Source organism: Miniopterus natalensis, chromosome 10 (genome assembly GCF_054644295.1).
Source record: "Miniopterus natalensis isolate mMinNat1 chromosome 10, mMinNat1.hap1, whole genome shotgun sequence".
Taxonomy (NCBI): domain Eukaryota; kingdom Metazoa; phylum Chordata; class Mammalia; order Chiroptera; family Miniopteridae; genus Miniopterus; species Miniopterus natalensis.
In genome coordinates, this window is record NC_142090.1 from 83,392,897 (window position 1) to 83,412,679 (window position 19,783).

The 19,783-nt window shown below is 55.8% G+C and overlaps 1 protein-coding gene across 14 annotated transcripts in view; it reads right to left on the reverse strand.

Moving 5' to 3' along the window:
- IKZF1 (IKAROS family zinc finger 1) overlaps window positions 1-19,167 on the reverse strand; it is a 57,351-nt gene extending 38,184 nt beyond the window's left edge. For all 14 annotated transcript variants that reach the window (XM_016198331.2, XM_016198330.2, XM_016198328.2 and 11 more), the window contains exons 1-2: window positions 19,128-19,167; window positions 14,384-14,503 (exon numbers count right to left, since the gene is read on the reverse strand). In XM_016198331.2, coding sequence (XP_016053817.1) covers window positions 14,384-14,503; window positions 19,128-19,167 — 160 coding nt within the window. The remainder of the gene's footprint in view (window positions 1-14,383; window positions 14,504-19,127) is intronic.
- Between the last annotated feature and the right edge of the window lie 616 nt (window positions 19,168-19,783).

Consider the following 19,783-nt stretch of genomic DNA (forward strand, 5'->3'; position numbering starts at 1 on the left):
TTTCCTCCTGTCAGTCTCTTAAAATCCTACCCTTCTTGAGGGGACAGAATATAGGGTGTTCCCCCAAAAACGTATACACAAACATATACACTTTGAATAATTATAGAGGCAATGTCTATTAAAATACATTTCATTTTTTAAATTGAGCTATCAGCTGTTACAGTACAGATTTTTTGGGGACACCCTATATTCTTGGGGATACCCCCCCAAATGTCATGTCTTCAAAACAGCCCACGCCTGTTTTATCGGAACTGACTTCGATCCCGGCCTTTGCTGTGGGTTTCATACTCCCACTGAGGCATCTGTGTGTCCCGGCCCCGTGGGGAGGCCTGTGGGTGCCTAGGGAGGCCTCTGTCCCACTGTGTGCCCAACAAGTACTGCACGCAGGACTCCAGAATGCGTAGTAGGCACTGCGAGCCCGTTCCCACCAGCCCCTAAGGCCACTGGAAAGTCCCTGCCAGTGTCTTCCAAGGTCACCCGGCTAATGCCAGCTCTGTGGATGGTAACAGGTCACACACAGGCCTAGAGTAAGAAACGGAACAGCTAAGAGTCTAAATCAGAAGACTGGGCACCGGGAAAGCGGGGCTCACACAGGTTGAGATTGAAGATCAATCAGTTAATTAACCTTGTTCATTTTATAACCAACCGCGGAGCCAAGGAGGAGGCTGGAGAACTCCAAGTACCGACTGGCGTTTCTGGGCAGCCGGCAGCGCAGACACAGCCGGGAGCGTCCTCGCCTGTGAGGCAGGCAGGGCACTGCTCCCGGGGGACCGCGCCAGGCGCACCGAGGGGCCAGGGCCGGGGCCGCCAGCGCCTCCGCCTGGCAGGCGATCCCAGTGAATCCAGGGCAGGGTTCCAGCGTTGTCGCTCCTGGCCCCGCGCACCTTAGCAAACGGGCATGTGCAAAAACAACACTCACTTATTTTTTTTTTAATTAATTCTCCCCTGAGGATATTTTTCCCATTGCTTTTCAGAGACTGGAAGAGAGAGAGACAGAGAGAAACATTGATGGGAGAGAGACAGGTTGAAGGGTGGCCTCCCACACATGCCCTAACCGGGGCTGGGGGCCCTTGACCGGAAACTGAACCCGAGAGCCTTCGGTCCACGGGCCGGCGCGCTAACCACCGGGCCGCGCCGGCCAGGGCTGACATCTCGCTTACTGAGCCTGCTTTGCACTGACCGCTCGAGTTCTGCTGTGTTTGCCTTTTCCCATGTCAACCTTCAGAAACGCTGCCCGCCTGGGCCCACGCCTGGCCGGTGGTCCCATTTGTTCATCCCTGACACAGAACGCGCCCGGCGTCCGCCACCTCTGAGGTCCACGGTGTCACAGCCACCACACTCTAGTTCTGATCTTGGTGCCACCATCAGGGGGAAGCTGCGCCCCCCAGGGGCGTCTCGCCTAGAAGAACCCGTCCCAAACAGCCGTTTCTCGGTGAGCGTCTCCCTCCTTCCCTCTCCTCCCGAGGCGAGGCCTCCGCGGAGGGCCACCCCGGGGGCAGCGCCGGAGACCCCGCGCCCGCGATCTTTCCCTTCTCGCCCAGGGCTCCCGGGCTCTCCCCGCGGCTCCCGAGAGTCAGGCCACTCACTGCCTGTGGCAGAGCCTGAACCTCCGACAAACTGGGAAAATGAACTCCTTTCCCCATTTCTGAATTAACAATCTGGAAAGCACAGCCCGCGGACAGGAAATCGACAGAGACGCTGCTCTGACGTGGGAATTCTCCCGGAAACGCCCCTGGGACATCGCGGGGAAACCGTGGGGTTTTCTCCATTCTTAATACATAAGAACACGCTTCGTACTTAGATTCGAGTAAAATGTCTCTCCCTCCGTGCCCGGCTCCCTCAGTTCTCTGTGGATCTTTTTTTTTTTTTTTTTAATGGTTAAAAGGCAAATTTTGAGGTCTATGTATTTTACCACAATTGTGTTGTTTGGTTAATCCCATTACTTTCCCATTGAATTTTAGAGAGTGGAAGGGAGGGTGGGAGGGCGGGAGAGAGAGGAACATGGATGTGAGAGAGACTCATCCACTGGTTGCCTCCCGCCCCCGCCCCGCCCCGCCCAGACCGGGGCTGACCCTGAAACGGGTCACTGCCCTTGACCAGGAATCAGACCTGCAAGTCCGCCCGAGGCGCCGGCCGGCGCTCCAGCCACTGAGCACACCAGCCAGGGCCACGGCGTAGTTTCCTGCTCCTGCTTGGACGGGAGCTGCGAGGTTCGCTCTTTTTAAGGAACTTGCTACATAGTTTCCAATGGTTTCAAGAGCCTGGCCTTGACCTTAGGCCTGGTTCACAGACAGGCTCCCGCGCCCTGCTTCCTGCCTCACGTGCCGTAGACAGCGAGCCCGGGAGCCCGGGGTGGGGATCCGAGCGGGTGTCCACCAGCTTTGACCCCCGGGCGTCCAGCCCAGTCGCTGGTGCGGGACGCAGTGACTGCGCCGTGAAGACATGGCCTGAAATCCACGTCAACAAGCATTCAGATGTCTCCTCCGTTTTCGAGGCTGAACGGGATAAAAAACCCTAATATATACCTGTGGACATCTGCACAAGGGGAGTCTGCGCAGGGCACACGAGTCATTTCTGAGATCCCCGGGTGCCGTTAATTGGGATCACGTGTCCCCGTAGGGTCGGGAGAAGGCCAGAGGGGGCGACCTGCGGGGGCTCCAGGCTGCGGAGCCAGTTCCAGCTGTGCAGCAAAACTGAAAATGTCCATTTCCCTTATTCTGTCTGCATCTGACTGAAATGCCCAGGTGACAGGTTTAAGGGCCGCTCCCTGCCCTTTCGTTTTCATTACTTTCATCCCATGGGTGGGATGTGGCTTCCTGACTTTCTGCTCCCTCCAGAGACGATCTGTTTGCACCGCCCGGGTCACAAGAAGACCGTGAAGAGAGGGGCCCGCCCGCAGGGTGCCGCAGTCTGGCTGTAAGTACGGGCCCGAGAGCCCGGGCGTCCAAACGCTGGCGTGGGCATCGCAGGGCTCCGCTCTGTCTGGTCCCCGGGAGCGGGAGGCCTCCAAGTGCACTAAGGTGAGCTCAGGTAAATAGCCTGGAAGTCGTAAAGTACCTCTCCTAGATCACAGAGAATGTCAAGGTGAGACGCGGACCACCGGCCCTCACGCGACAGCCAGCAGCCTTTCCTCCAGGGGCAGCTCTGTGCGGGAAGCAGCTCTCGCCCACAGCTCCCGCACCGGCCAGCCTGTCTAATCCTTGAAACAAGCGGAAAGCAAGAGCTAAGCTAGCGGCCTTGAGATTTGCGGGGCTCTGGCTCTTCTCATTACGGCACCTGCACTGCCACTTTAGGCGACCTGCCCCACAGGTGGGCAGTGCCTGAGGCGCTGGGGGAGCCTTTTCTTTCTGCCTTCTCAAGTGCTTTATTCCCGGGCCAGGGACTAGAGTCTTTTTTTTTTTTTTTTTTAATATATCTTTACTGATTTCAGCAAGAAGAAAGGAGAGGGAGAGAGAGAGAGAGAGAGAGAGAAACATCAATGATGAGAGTCATTGATCGGCCGCCTCCTGCACGCCCCCTGCTGGGGATCGAGCCCGCAACCCGGGCATGTGCCCTGACCGGGAATCGAACCCTGATCGCCTGGATCCTAGGTCGATGCTCAACCGCTGAGCCACGCCCGGCCTGGCCAGGGACTAGAGTCCTGATGGAGCTGTATCTGAGATCAGTTTTAAAAGCAAGGGCGCAAGAAACACAGGCAGGGAGGAGGGAAGGGAGAGGGAGAGGCGGAGAGAGAGGCAGAGAGAAGAAAAAATCCTAAGACAACAGCAGCAGAGTCAAAGCCACAGGCTGCTGTGTGGCCGTGGGCTGCGGCTGCTCAGGAACAGCGGCCACGTGGGTGCACACCGTCTCCCTAAACGCAGGAGCACTGGCCCTCAGCACCAGGCCTCCTTGCCCAGGACGTGTCCCTCCCCCAGGGCGGCTTTGGGGGGCTGCACACAGTCTGGGGTCCAGGGCTGTAAGGACGCGGGGTTGAGGGGAAGCACAGGCGGTGCCCCTCACTCTGCTTCCCTCTCCCCCTAAAAAGTACAAAGAGCCCGCCTTGGCCACCTGCCATGCCGCCCACTCAGCTCAGGGAGACCCCGGGAAGCTCTGTTCCCCGCGCACATTCCTGCAAACCCCTTCTCGCTTTGCAGCGTCCCCAGGAGGCTGGTCCCCTCAGCCCCGCCCTCCCCGTGTTCTGCTCCAATGGGCTTTGTGTCTACAGAGCAACCGCCTTGTTTCAAAAATTCAAAGGGATTCCTCGCCCCGAACGTGACCACAGAGAGGGTGTGAGCGTCGAGTGAATGGCCGAAAACTGAGACCGAGTACAGTGCCTTCCTGTATCTAACTCACTCCTGTGCTTCGGAAAAAGGTTGTTTTATGGGTTTAGGTGCTGACCATCCTCACTACTTTGTACTTAATCAAATGCTTCCAAGACCTAGAGGTAAAACAGGGCTACAGGAAATAAACCCAAATGATGTGAAAATGGGACTGGACCCCCATTTTCTCTAAATCAAATGTGGCCCCAAAATGGGACAGCCAAAAGCAAACGTTCATAGTCATTCATGATGATGACTGAGAAAGGATTTGAAGAGAAAACTGACTTAAAAACCACTTCAGCGACTTGATAAATGACTAGTTCTGAGCTAAATTCCAGCAAGGATTAATCTAAAAGGTTTCCTATAATATAATGACACACTCTTCCACATGGCCCTGGATGTGACCCCACAGGTAGCCCCGCCCACAGGTAGCCCCGCCCACAGGTACCTCTGCCCACAGGTACCTCTGCCCACAGGTAGCCCTGCCCACAGGTACCTCTGCCCACAGGTAGCCCTGCCCACAGGTAGCCCCGCCCACAGGTACCTCTGCCCACAGGTAGCCCTGCCCACAGGTAGCCCCGCCCACAGGTAGCCCCGCCCACAGGTAGCCCCGCCCACAGATACCTCTGCCCACAGGTAGCCCTGCCCATAGGTGGCTTCTGAGTCAGTCCGAACCCAGATGTGCTGTGAGCATAAAACAGTTCCTAGTTTCTCAGCACAAAAAAAGACTAACATGCTCCCTGATTGTTCACACTGAGTGCCTGTATAAATGAGTTAAATAAAATATATTAAAATTATTTTTCTGTGCCATTTTCCTGTTTTAATGTGGCTACTTGAAGACTGAGAATGACCTATGCGGGTCCCGTTTTGCTTTCATGGCACTGAGCTGCCCTAGAGCACTTGGTTCCCATATTTCACAAATACGCCCCGGAAATGCTGGTTATCACTCATCTGTGAAGCCTCTGTCCCAAACGGGGACTGTTCAGGCGGCCGTGTCTCCCGAGGGCTGCCTGCCCAGGCCGGGCTGGGCCAGACCCCAGACCTCACCGAGACGGGGTGCGTGTGCGTGTGCGTGTGCTCATGCGTGTGTGTGTGCTCATGCATGTGTGTGTGCTTGTGCAGGCACAGGGCAGGCTGCCTTTTAGGTGAGTGTCGGGAGACGTCCTGTCAGTCACAAAAAATAGTTGTGGAAACAGGAAAAGCAAAGCAAGGCCCCTAACAGAATTTTCAACACCCTCAGCTACAAAGTCAAACTTAAAAATCAGTACTGAGACGGGGAGTGAGAAATAACAGCATGACTTTAAAATCTCGAGTGAAGGCAGTGTTTAGAAGGAAACAATAACTGTTACCATCTCAGGATTAAACCCACAGCATTCTGCACTGAGCACAGAGTTCACCAAAGACCTCTGAAACTGTGACGCCAGGATTCAGTAAGCGGCCGCTCACCAGATGACAGTTAATTGTCATTATCTAACATTACGCTGGGAACGGAGGCCAGCAGAGTGCTCGGGGCTCTGGCACAATCATATTTTTACTGCTATCGTGTTCAACTGGAGAGCACAGAGAAATTTCAAAAGCAGCAAAATTCTACTGGAATCCAAGAATAATAATAATAAAAATAATCACATAGGTGCCTGCAGGGCTCTAATAAAAGTCCTTTTCTCATTTTAGCAGGATTTCACCTTTAATGTGACAGTCCTTCATTCTGAAAAAGGGAATGGGGGCTTTTGCCAGGCACTGTAACGGCAGCCGGGACCTAGGTTTGAGGCCTCCGTCACCCTGGTGGGCAGTGAAAACACAAAACAGCCCAGGCTTTGCAGGAATCATGCCCGGGGGGCTTCAGTGGGAACCGACACCCTGCAGCCACATCCCCTGTAGGGGCAGTTCCCTCCTGGCAGGCAGCCTGGCAGAGACAAGGGCCCTGCAGCTGAGCTGAGTCCTGAAAGTAGGGCAGAAACAGCAGTTCAGTTAATCCAGTAGCTGCAAGTGTCAGGTGCCCAGGCAGGGAATGTGGAAAACCCCCCCGTCCTCAACAGTCACCAGCGTTTGACAGTCCCCCGGCCACCTGCACATGGCTAAGCTTCCGCTGAGAGAGTGTCCTAACGAAGCCACTGTGTACATGGAGGTGATGGAAGAGGTCACCCCCAGACCTGTACACACCCCCCGGGGCTGCATTTAATCCAAGGAATTCAGACTGTTTCGAGAACACCAAGATCAATCCCAAATTGTGAAGGAGGTCAGGGGGTGAACGCTTTCCTGGGAAAACCATTGCAACTTAATAACATAGTAACGGAACACAGACAAGTCTTGCTTTGCCTGTTAAAGGTCTTCAAACCACAATAACAGCAACAGTAATAATCATACGACACAGAATCCTCTTCTGATCAAACTCTCCCAGCGACAAAACAACTGCTAGAGAAGTCTTCTATTTACAAACAGTCTAGTTGGCCTTAATTCCAGTGTGTGACAGCAACAGCCAAGAATCATTTTTATCAGTCCTTGTTGGACAACCTACATTTATGCCTTATTCCAAGGGGCTTCCCAACAGGCTCCCTCTCCCAGAAGACCCACTCCCCAAACAGTAACTCCTGCTCTGCACAGTAGCTGCCCAGACACCGAAACTCTAGGTAAACCAGCTCTCATAGAGCAAAACAAAAAGCTCTCATTATAGCATTTGCCAATTTCTGTGGTGTAAATTCTTCCACCCACGGTTGCTTTGAGCTGCCAACAGCTGAACCAGAGCCCCACAGCTTCTCTGGATCTGTCATGGTCCCTAGTTCCCCTTGGATCCAGCCTGCCACCAAATTGGATGCACTTTCTGAGCTCCCTATGAGCTTCTGCTATTCCCCAAATCCTAACAGGCAAAGGGTTTAGAGCCTAGGCCCAGCTGCAGTAATGAGTGAATGAGTAATGCTGTAGTTTCTGCTGGGCTTATCTGGAGGGCACAGTCCTGGTCTCAAGTACGCAGGCTGGGGCTGTGGGAGCCGGCAGCAGCTTCCTGGGGGGCCAGCTCCCCAGGGCCCTGTTTCCACCAAATGGGACTGGTTCTGTGGAAACTGCGGGGCCCTGGTAAGGCTCTGCTGTGCCTCAACCTTTCTGCTTTTGCATAAAAGGAGGGGAAGCTTTTTTTTTCTTTCTTTCTGGGTTATATTTACACTTCCCAAATCAGAAAATGTCCTAACCAGATAGGACAGGTGGCAACTGGCAACCACAGCTCAAAGCCTTTTTTTTTTTTTTTTTTCCATTTCTTTCTGAAACCCCATGTAGAAGGAAAGTTAACGAAATGTCGGTTGGTTGTTTTAGACACACAGCGAACGCTTTGAACACAGATGGAACAGAGAAGAGGAGAAAACTGGGACCAGACTGCTTCTCTCTCTACTCTGGGGGACAAGAGTCTGTGTTTCCCTCCATAAACCAGTTGGGCACCAGGTGATCCTAAGTGTAAGTTGTCGGAATAAAATGAAGATGAGACGAACACTGGTTTCTGTTTGTAAAAATAAACAGCTTTTCAGTTAGTGCCTTGGAGGCAGGAAGTCAAAACTGGAAGTATGGTCAGAAAGGCCAGGAGTGAGTTCTGACACACTTTTCTGGTCCAGTTTTTCTACAGATATGATTCATATGTCAGGATTTGGACCATACTGTCTATATTTAAAATAATTTTAAATAATCAGCGACAAATGGCCCCCTTCATGTGCAAAGCTCCTGTGACTGAGAGGCACTGAACCGTGTAACTGATGAGGTGCTGAAGTGAAATGGTGGGGCTTCCATTGGGGTCTCAGCTGAGAAATATGTGGGACATTTAGGGAGTCATGATGACCAGGGAGAGGTATGACATGGGTACTTAAATATCCCACCAGGGGTAGAATAGTCTCTGCCCCCAATACCACCTGTGCCCACAGAGAAACACTGACCTAAATTAATCTGCGTGATGAACCTTAAATCCCTTCCCTTCAACCTGAAGTTCTCTCTACAGCACTACAGTCTCCACCTGAGAAAGGAGGGAGGACCACCATCACATTCATTCACTCACTCATTCATTCACTCACTCATTCAGCCACTCACTCACTCACTCACTCATTCAGCCACTCACTCATTCACTCATCCACTCACTCACTCACTCACTCATTCATTCACTCACTCATTCAGCCACTCACTCATTCACTCATCCACTCACTCACTCACTCACTCATTCACTCATCCACTCACTCACTCACTCATTCACTCATCCACTCATTCACTCACTCACTCACTCATTCACTCATTCATCCACTCATTCACTCATTCACTCACTCACTCACTCATTCACTCATCCACTCACTCACTCACTCATTCACTCATCCACTCACTCACTCACTCATTCACTCATCCACTCACTCACTCACTCATTCACTCATCCACTCACTCACTCACTCATTCACTCATCCACTCACTCACTCATTCACTCATCCACTCATTCACTCACTCACTCACTCACTCACTCATTCACTCACTCACTCATTCACTCATTCACTCACTCACTCATTCACTCACTCACTCACTCACTCACTCACTCACTCATCCACTCACTCACTCATTCACTCACTCATCTACTCACTCACTCATCCACTCACTCATCTACTCACTCACTCACTCATCTACTCACTCACTCACTTATCTACTCACTCACTCATCTACTCACTCACTCACTCATCTACTCACTCACTCACTCATCTACTCACTCACTCACTCACTCACTCACTCACTCACTCACTTATCTACTCACTCATTCACTCACTCATCCACTCACTCATCCACTCACTCACTGATCTACTCACTCACTCATTCATTTACTCCTTCCTTTTCCCAGCGTCTTCTCCATCGTATTTCTTTCTGGACATTTTCCCTGAATGAAACCCCTCATCCTCCACCTCCTTCCTTGCCTTCTCTTCTAGATTATTCCATGCACATATCCCGCCGGGTCCCTGACGCTCACACGATCACTGATGTAATGTTATTGCCCAGCATGTCCTGATGCTCTGTGAAGATCATGACTTTCGAATATTTCCCACTGACCTTTGAAGGGAGGTAACGCGAACCCTAACATTTACTTCTAAATGGAAGCAAGGAGCCTGTTACATCACAGCCTGTTTCCAAAAACTGAGAAACTTATAGGTAAGCACCAGGATTTTTCTGAATGCTGGGTCTTGTGTTTTTTGGAACTTCAGGAAAACGAGAGTCTCTCCGACTGGAGGCACCTGGTGGGGCTACGTCTTGGTGACGACACCTGCTGTCTGCACCAGGTGTTCCCACAGAGACAGACTGCCGCAGGATGGAAACCAGGCTTTTTAAACGGTGCCCTGCCCGAACCATCCCCAAATCCTTCAGTTACGAAGAGGAATAAGCCCTAAAGTAGGGAGGCGAGCAGCAGCCAGGGGGTAAATTTACAGTCATCTCTCAGAAGAGAATAAGGAACTGCATGCCAGGGCCGCCCCTGAGGTGCAGCGGGCAGTGCTCTGGGCTGGCGGCTCTCGGAGCTGGGCCTGACCCCTGGGGTCCAGCAGGCAGGGCTCTGCCCCGGGAGGCTCTTAGTGCCTCCTGGCTGCACGTGCTGAGCTGCTGCACCTCCCTCAGATGCTGCCAGATAAACGTCCTCGCTGGGTTATCAGCTCAGAGGTGATGCACTGCACAGATAGAGCAACTTCCTCCAACTGCTGATGAGATAAGCAGCTCAGCATCCGTATTCTAACGCCACTGCCCCATCTCCAGCCTATCGAAGCCCAGTAGCTTCTCCTTCCACTGTGAAAACCCGCCTGTACCCCCCCCCCCGGCTGTGCGGGGGGCCGGCGGGAGGAGGGGCTGTGGCCTCGCCTCCACCCTCAGGGAGGTCTCTGTATCCTGCAGGAAACTTTACAAAGAGGGTGAGATTTGACACTGAATAGCCAGTAGCAACACAGGAACCCCTCACAGTCCCCCTGTGGCCCTCAGGCCGGGTGGAGTGGGGGATTTTTACTTGCAGGGAATGGATGGGAACAGAAAATGTGCTTTTCCACACTTAAGCATTTTTCCGGATTCCAAGGGGAGGGGGGGAAATAAAGATTTCCCCCCTACTTTTCTTTCTTATTTCCATCCTTGCCAGGGGGAATCGAACCCTGGTCCAGCTCCTTGAAGGGAAGGACCCAGGTGAGTTAATTTGGCCTCGAGAGAGCCCCCTGCTCCAGACAGAGGCTGCGGTGACGAGGTCCTGACGCGGGCCGCTGCTGCGCAGCGTGGGGAGGGGCACCCGGCGAGCAGAGGCGAACGCCGCGCATTCTGGGCGCAAACCCGCCGGCCCTCGCGCCCGGTTCACGCCCTTGCCCACCCTCACAGTGGCCTCTACGTGAGCGGCTGCTGCCCGAGGTCCGAGGTCCCCGTCATCTGCCCAGGTAGCCACGCCGTTTGCTGAGCCTCAGTCCAGCCCTCCCGGCCCCTGGGCCTCTGGCTCCGGCCTCTCCCTCTGCCTCAGCCGCCCCTGTGCTCAGGGGGGTCCTCCCCGGCCAGCCCCTCAGCTTCCTGGGGCTTCAGCCCTGGGGCTCCCCTGCATTTCGACTCTTAAATGCTCAGCGTATCTGCTGCTCCTTCCCAGCGCGGCCAGCTCGGCGGGTGTCCTGCTTCGGGTCCCCCTTATCTCTGCCGGACCCCCTCCCCTCTGCCCCAGCCTCCTGGACTCGTGGGGGGGCTGCCCCTGCCCCAGCCCCTCCTCTCTGAGGGGGACACACACCTCCGGGGCGGGGGTGTTACCCACAGCTCCAGGGCTCCAGGGTCCTTGCTCAGTGTTAGGACTTGGAACCCACGCAGCAAGGGGGGGCAAGGCAGGAATGGGAACGGCCCAGGCTATAAGGAAGGAAGGTCAGGGTTGCTGGATAAAGGCAGAACATCACTAAGTCTTCTTCTTTTTTTTTTTTTTTAATACAAAACACTCATCTGTTCCAAAATGCTCACCCGAGGATATTATTTCTGTTGATTTTTTGAGAGAGCGGAAGGGATGCGGGAGGGGGGGAAGAGAGATCGATTGGTTGCCTCCTGAACACACCCCAACCGGGGCCTGGGATGGAACCAGGTCCGCGCCCTTGACTGGGAGCCCAACCCACACCCCCCCGGAGCACAGGCCGAAGGGCTAACCGCGGAGCCGGGCCGGCCCGGGCCATCTGTTCTTCACACACCCATCCCAACACCATCCCTACGGGAGCCCCTCTTAAGAGGCCCTGGTCAGGAGCCGTTTGCCGGGATCCGAGGCCCCCCCCCCCCCCGCTCCCACACCTGCCGGGCTGACTGAGTGGGTGTGGGGCGCCTCGAGGTCACCGAGTGCACCCCCAGCGCGACGCAGTTTCGCACAGAACCACTTCAGAGAGGTGCGACTCTCATTTTTAAAGAGACCACTTCAGAGGAGCAGCTCTCGCCTCTGCCGGGGGCCGAGGGCCGAGTCCGCGGAGGTGCTCTCTGAGTCTAACTTACATCCCCCCAGCTGCCCTCTCTCGGTCCCGCCTCCCTCTAAGTAATTCCTTCCTTCTCGCCTCTTGCTCGGGCCCAGGAGAAAGCGGAGCCCCAGGCGGCCGCAGCCTGCCCTGGCCTCGTTTCTCCGACACCTGTTTTCCAGGCGTGTGGGTTGCTGGTTGGTTTGTTTGCTTTTTAAATCCAGGCGAACGTACTTCCACAGTCCCACGGGCGTCCCCTCAACACCGGGTGGAGCGAGGAGGTGAGAAACCAAGGTCCGCGAGTCAGCGCGAGTGCCCCTCTCATCTGATTTCTGCGCTTTCTCACCGATCTGTCCGTAACTGTAGCTGTTCCGGCTGCGGTTAGATTTGTCTCGAGCTCGGAGCTTCTCAAAAGTATCCCTGTCTCGTCATCAAACAGACACCCCAGGGGGCTGATATTTCCGGGTGTTTTCCCACCTTTTCCCACCTGCCGGCCCCTCCCCGTTTCCCGGTATTTCCTCGGAAACAGCGAGGGCCCCTGGCTTTCGGCTGAGCCCGGGGTGGCCAGCACCTCAGCTCTCTCGGCCCCGCCTCCCTCTAAGTGATTCCGTCCTTCTCGCCTCGCTCTGTTTTCAGTTTGCTGATTCCACGGGTCATTTTAAGACCAATTCGCTCCTCTCCCATCCGGGTGCTACCCCCGCGGCCGGCTCTCCCTCCCTCCTCTCGGGCGAGGCCGCCCGGCCTCCTCCACCCTTTCCACCCACGGGGGACCCGCTCCGCATAAGCGGCCACCGTTCCGGCCGGTCCTGCCCTCCTCACGCTCTGTGTCCTCCGCGAAGCTCGGTTACGTCTTTCCCTAACCCCGAGCCATTCTGCGGACGCGTCTGTGGCTGTTGCCACTTTAAAACGAGGAACCCCGGGCCCGGAGGGGTGTGACCAGAGAGGGGCCTGGGCGCGGCCTTCAGCCTGCGGCGCCCCCTGGGCTCGGCCAGGCCCCCAGCAGGTCCAGCCCTGTCCCCACAGGCGCCTCCCTTCGGGCCCCACCGCCCCTGCGCAGGGCGGCCGCTCTCCTTCCTGCCCTCCGCCCGCTCCCACGCTCTGGGGCTCCTCCCGGGAGCCCTCCCCCTGAACTTGCTGACTCCCCACCTTTACACGGTCTCCCAGCTCGCCACACACTCAGCTCGCCTCCAGCGACACATTACGCGTCAAATACGTGATCAGCTCCCACATGCTAACAGAGCCCCACCCCAAATCGCAGGTGCCGGGCAAGGGCGGATTTGCTCGCTGGGCCTTTCGCTCCCTTCTCTCCTGAAACCTGTCCCCTCGCCAGTGGCCGAGTGTCACCTGTGCGTCTGCGCTTTGTGGCTTCCCTGCCGTGGCCGACCGACCCCCGTGGGCCTCCAGCCCCCATGGGAGCCCTTGCTCCCCGACAGTGTTCCGGGGCCCACGCCAGCTGCTGCACACAAGCCAACAGAGGCTTCTCAGGTGTTTTAAAATTTAAACCCCGAGATTCACTTTTTATGAACTTTATCGTGAAAGGAGAAGATGGGAATCCTGTCACACGTGGCCAGGCGCCCAGGAGGTCTCAGGCGATGGCGGGCCGGCCCCTACCCGCAGCTGTCCCTGCGCTGGTGTGGGCACTACCTGCAGCTCAGAGCTCCCCTGGGGCACACAGTCAGCCTGGGGACAGTCAGAGGCACCTGCCAGGAGGTGGGTGGCCTCTCCCCGGGGGCGAACCACCAACCCTCTCATGTTCATCAGGGTGGTACATTGAGAGCGTGTGGAGGCCTTTCTAACGTGGCTGGTCACCTGTGTGCTGTCCCCAGCCCTCGGGAATTAGCCTGGCTCAGCTCCTTGAGGGATGTCTTGGTGACACCGACAGGCTGCGGGGGACTCTGGGGACAGCTCCTCCGTAATGACCCCCAGTGCCCTAACCGTGACGTCTGCGCTCGGCTCATGATGGTTAGTGGCTAGGCATCCACACAGTTTCTCTGGCCCTCGGTCCTTGAGCCCCTCTCTGGGTCGTGCGTAAGTTAAGAGCACGTGTGTTGATGTGAAAGTGCAGGGAACAGGGCCCGTCCCATCAGCTGCTCCAAGCACTGGACCGACGGGACAAGGCGGGCTTCTCGCGGGCCACCTGGGCAAGCCCGTGCACCTCCCTGGCTTATGCTTAGTTAGATTTGACTCTCGAATCGACCCTACTTGTTCTGCACGGTGCAGGATGGCCCAGCATCGCTGGGATTAACGGGAGACGATCTTAACGACAGACGCGTCGGCCGTCGCCCAGCCTGCTCTGCGGGCCAGCTTCGAGAGCCCCCGGAATGAAGCGTGAGCAGAGCGGAGGCCCCCGAATGCTTCTCTCGCCCACAGGAGCCCTTTGCTAATGGGGGGAGAGATTCATAGGGACACGTCTTTTCTTGGCCCATCTACATCAAATGGCTTTAGTCACAGTCCTTGTCTGTCTGTACAATTAATCACTGAACTAAATTTTTAAAAAAGGCCCCGTCCTACTGATCTGCGCCCTGTGTCTCCCGCGTGGCTGAGGGCAGCAGAGGGAACGACCCCACAGCCTCCTCGCTGTCTCTGGGGGGAGAGGGAGAGGAGGGCTCATGGGAACAGGCTGAGCGGCGCGGGGCCAGCAGCAGGGCGACTCACCCATGCCTCTGTCGCTCTTCGAGGTCTGCTGCCCTCCGGACGTGGTGGACAGGTCTTCCGGGACGGGCATGGGCTCGTCGCCGTCGTCCGGAGTGTCACTGACGGGAGGGCTTTCCTTCCCTGGGGAGAGAGGTCGGAGCATGAGTTTCCGGGGACGCGGCCACCGCCGGGGACGTGGCCTTGGGGAGAGGAGCCAGCAGGGAAGCCGGGCGCCTGGCCTGCACCTGGGCTGCGGGGGGGGGGGGAGGGGGGCGGCCAAATACACAGGCCACCTGTGGCGCCAGAGACGGCGGCTACAGCCACGGGCGTGTGCGTGTGCAGCCGTGTGCATGTGTGTGCGCACATGTGTGCATGCATGTGTGTGCGTGTGTGCGTGTGTGCATATGTGTGCGTGTGTGCACCCACCCACATACTTATATACCGTAGATAATATGGGTGATACATGTCTTTTTAAGCCACTGTCACGAACAGTTTTCCACGCCGGTGACCACGCTTCCACGTTAGTATAACGTCTGTGTCACTCCCACTGCGTGGTGCACGAGCAGCAATTTAAATCCTTCTAGTTTTGAACTTAGAGATTTTTTTATCACACAGCCCCGTGTTGAGCATTCCTTTCACCTGGTCCTGATGACTGCCAGAGTCTGAATCCCCAGGAGTCTGACGCCCTGCTCTCTGCCGAAGCCATGCTCACATATGTCCAGGTAACTCCCGACTGCCTTTTTAAAAAATGTAACTGACCTTTCTGCTGGTTGCCAGTTGGGCGGGGGTTGGGGTGGTGGGTGAAGGGGTGACGGGATTGAGAATTACAAATTGGTAGTTACAGCGCAGTCATGGGGGTGTCAAGCGCAGCACACGGAATACAGTCAATAATATCCTAATAACTAGGTAGGGGCCAGGTGGGTGTGAGATTTTTTGGGATGATCACTTAATAAGGTTTATAATGTCTAATCACTGGGGTGTGCACCTGAAACTAATACACTATTGTGAGCCAACTGTAACTGAAAAATAAAAAATGATTTAAAAATAATTTTAAAATTTTAACTGATCTGCTTATTACCAAACAAGACAAACTATAATTTATTGAGGATGACCGGTCACCTCCAGCAGGGGATGGACTGCCAGCTCCCCAGGGCCCCCACTTTCCAGCTCACACGGTCACTGTGTTCTACGTGGGGGAGGGAGAGAACAAATGAAAACAGTGGGGATGGCGACTCTAAAATACCCTGGGCCAGACCGATCAATAGGAGGCCCCTCTGTGTGGGCACGGGGGGTGGGGGTGGGTAAAACATCGGCCTCAGCCTGAGTGGGGCCCCCCGCAAACAAGCCAGGCCTGCAGGAGAGTGACCCGCGAGAGCCCTGTTGTAATTCAGCCTCACCCGCCTTCCCTCAGCGACAGTTTTAAGAGGTCCTCTGATTTGCCTAAAAGCCCCCGAGTGTGCGGAGCAACCGCTGAGATGTCGATCTCTCCCGTGGGCCCTGTGCTGTGACCCCGGGCGCGTCCTCCGCGGGAGGTCTCCACGCCGGACACGAGCCCCTCCACGGGAACCCTCCTCGTGACGGGCAAACACAGCTCCACGTGTGGAGTTTAAACAGATCTGCCCAATTAACCCTTTACAATGGAAAACCACGGGAAGATGATAAAAGATACAAGGATATTAAATCAAGTCAGCGCACCCCAAATACTGACACACGGGGACTAGAAGTTCGTCGGCTCGGGATACGGTGCCGGTGGGACCAATTCTGGGACTAAGTCAGCCCTTTAAGGCTCTTTCAGGAATAAAATGAGGGAAAAACCCTGGTCTTGGCCTAGCTCACAGGGCTGCTGCGAGAATAAAATGAGAGTGACGTGTGTGGGTGCGAACGTGCTACGTAATACGGGATTATTTGGAAACTGCATCCGCAGAAACATAAGGCATGTGCCACACCGAGCGCCCCTCTCCCCAAGGTGCTGGCAGGAGGACACGGAGACGCGTGCGCCGGGACAGCCGGGACAGCAGGAAAGCAGGCTTCGAGCTGCAACAGCTTAGGAGGCGCAACATGATTTCACTTATTTAGAAACATTGTTTTACCCATGAAAGTGGCAATTTCATAGGGTGCAACTTAGAAAGATCTGTTTTTTTCCTTTCCTGTGGACAGAACATCACACTGAGTAATTTACGGGGAGGGAGGCGGTTCTGTAACACATTCCCTCCGATTTCAGATCCGGGACGTCCGCTCCTGTCTGGCCCAGGGTCCACCCTTGTTCCATGACTAACTGCCACGTCCCTCAGTTTTAGAAATAAAGAGAAATTGCTGGCGTTGGGTTGAACGGGAGAAGCAGCGGGAAGCAGAAGGAGCACCTTTCGAATCTTGAGCGAAAACGCTGACTGTAAAGGCTCCGGTCGCGGCACAGAGAGCTCCGGGTTCGACACGGCCCAGCGGAGTCGTCAGCGCTTTATGACTGCTCCGTGCGCACCAGGCCTCAGCCCGAACCTCCCATCGTCCGGCCAGCGCTTCCCTTCGGCGGTCTCGTGTCGTGAGGTTCCCACCCCAGAGACCCTCCCCTTCTGACGGCCGAGCCCAGGACCAGGGGGTGGTGAATATAATGTGAAGGGCAAGAGAAATATGAGGAGAAACAGAGGCTTTTGCAATTTTTGTTACCAAGCTTAGATCAGAATGCTGACCAGCTGCTCCGCATACAAATCACTGTGGAGATGCCGCCCAGGCCGGGTCCCAACCGGGCCCAGGGACCCGAGGGGTCGCAGGGGTCCCCTCTGCAGATGCATCGTCCACCCTGTAAACCCACGGGGAGGCGGGGAGGGAGGCACAGGAGCAGGAGCAACGGGAGGCTCTCTTCTCTCCTTTGGGACTTTTAACCTCCTTCGTCTGTGACACTGTCACCACCCCCGGCCACAGGACAGCACTGAGGGGGCCCCTTCCCGGGGGAAGGACCCCGCATCTCGGTCTCTTCAGCCTTCCCCTCCCAGCAGGAGCCAGAGCCCTGCTGAGCCACCCGAGGCTTCGAGAGCCTGAGCTGCTTGTGTCCATTCACATAGTTTTGGCTGCTGTTGTGACAGTTCTGTTTACAAAACAAAGTACGTGCTTAAGGGAAATAAAATAATGCTGAAAGGTGGGAGGTGAGAAGCTGAGTCTTCCGAGTTTCTTCCATAACCCGCCCTTCCTTCCGTCACCAGTCTTCCAGGAGGAAGCCAGGAATTAATACACATCCTCTAGGATTTTCCTCGGTGTGTGTGAGTGTGTATGAGTGTGTGAGTGTATGTGAGTGTGCATGTGTGAGTGTGCATGTGAGTGTGCATGTGTGAGTGTGCATGTGTGTGTGAGTGTGCATGTGTGTGTGCATGTGTAAGTGGGTGTGTGAGTGGGTGTGTGTGAGTGTGCATGTGTGAGTGGGTGTGTGTGTGTGCATGTGTGAGTGTGTGAGTGTGCATGTGTGTGTGAGTGTGTGAGTGTGTGCGTGAGTGTGTATGTGAGTGTGCATGTGTGTGCATGGCCTGCTGTCACAGGAAGGAACGGGTTCATGGGCTGCACACTCTCCCGTCCGCATGTACCTGGCATCTTCCAGGCTGGCATGTCTGTGCCCCCTCATTGCTGAGAGCCGCGTGAGCAAGGGCACGAGGCACCATGGTCTTTGAGTGTCGGCACCAGCGCCCCCGGCACCTGCTTGGACGCTGTACCTGTGAACTTCAGTTTACGGAGATGAGGCCAAGCTTGACCAACGGTCCCTCCCACCAGCTGTACCTCAGGTGCCACCATGGGAAAGCCAGCTCTTGGCGCGTTGGCTGCAGCCCAGAGTAAAGTCCAGGCTCTGCCCGCGACAGGAGGGGCTGGCAGAGGGGGAGCCCTGTGCTGGGCAGCGGGCCGTCTCCAGGGGGCGGGACCCGCGTCTCCTCTCCCGCACACAGGCCTCAGGGCAGCCCCACGCCCCCGCCCTGGTTCCATCACCCGGCCCGACGTAGACCAGGAGGCAGAACCCAATGAAAAGCTGGGCGCCAGCGGGGGCAGGTCAGCCAAGCCCAGAGGACGCTGAGAGGCCACTGTCCACAGGGGCCAACCGGGGCTGACGTGAGCTGGGAGGCTCTGAAATACAAACCAGCACACGCCCTGGAGGCTGCCTTTGCTGTCCCCCCCCAGGCACAGCACAGACGGGGGGGGGCTCCCTCGCCTCCGGACCTGGGAGCTGGGCCGGCTGTGCTAGAGTCGCCCCGCGGGACAGCCTGGGACCCAACCTCAGGCCTCACCTCCCGCCACTTACTGCTCCACTTCCTGGGCCCTGGGGTGAGAAGAGCTACGCCCACTGTGGCCCGAAAGAAACATGCGGGGAAGAGAGCAATGCGGCCTCCACACATAACACATGTTCTAGATTCTGCCCCAAACTTCTCCGAGCTGCTTTCTCCCCACCCCCCTTTCCCTCCCTTTTAAACAAGGCCCTTGGCGTGTGTCTGGGGCCTAGAGGAGATCAATCAGTCACTGCCCCCCGAGAGCACCGACATACGTTAAATCCTTCCCAGTGGCTCTCAGATTTAACAGTAAAACCAATTTTAACTTGAAGGGTTTCTGCTCAGATTCTCCCGCTGGGATGGCCTCAAAGAGTTAGCATGAAACACGGACACAAACTCCGCCTCAGTTTCCCCTTCTGCACAGCATCCTCTCTTGCCCCCCCCCCCCCCCGAACATGACTGTGACCTCCGGCCCCGGGCAGCGCTCCTCCTGGAACCCCCAACAGGGAGTCACAGAAGCTCCTCACCTGAGACTTGGGACATGTCCTGGCTCTCATCACCATCCATTGTCCCGGGGTCACCTGAGAAAGAGAGGAAGGCGTTTAGTTTAAAGCGAGCCCGGCGGGATGTGAGCGCGGGATGAGTCAGCCCCGCGCGCTCCACAAGGTTATCTGCCGAGAGGGATGCGTTTTCCTCCTCGCGCTCTCGCCGGGGTATTAGACGGGCACAGACCTTGATCCTTTAAAAAACGGCCTTACAAAGATTTATAAAAATATCATTACCGGCACGGAAAGACCAAATTTGTTATTTATTGTTAATTTCCTGCTGCATAATAACCCAAAATGCAAACTGACTGCAACAAAATTAAGCAGAAAATTAAATGGCCCCAGGTCATTGTAGGCACGGAATTCATTCCCCGGGCTGATCCACAGTTATGTTCTCTCTAATTTACCGAGCATGCATCGATGAACCTTGAGTCAGCGTGGTGACACGCGCACAATCAGCAATCAGAAAAAACGAGGCAATTTGCTGAAGAATGTCTCATTTACCCAGGCGGGCGGCATCTCCGAGCAGCGCGCCCCGTCCATCAATAATGAATACAGCGCCCGCCTGGCAGGCGGCAGGCGCTTCCGCCTCCGTCCCCGGCGGCTCGGGCCTGCCTCACACCCCACCGGGCTCCCAC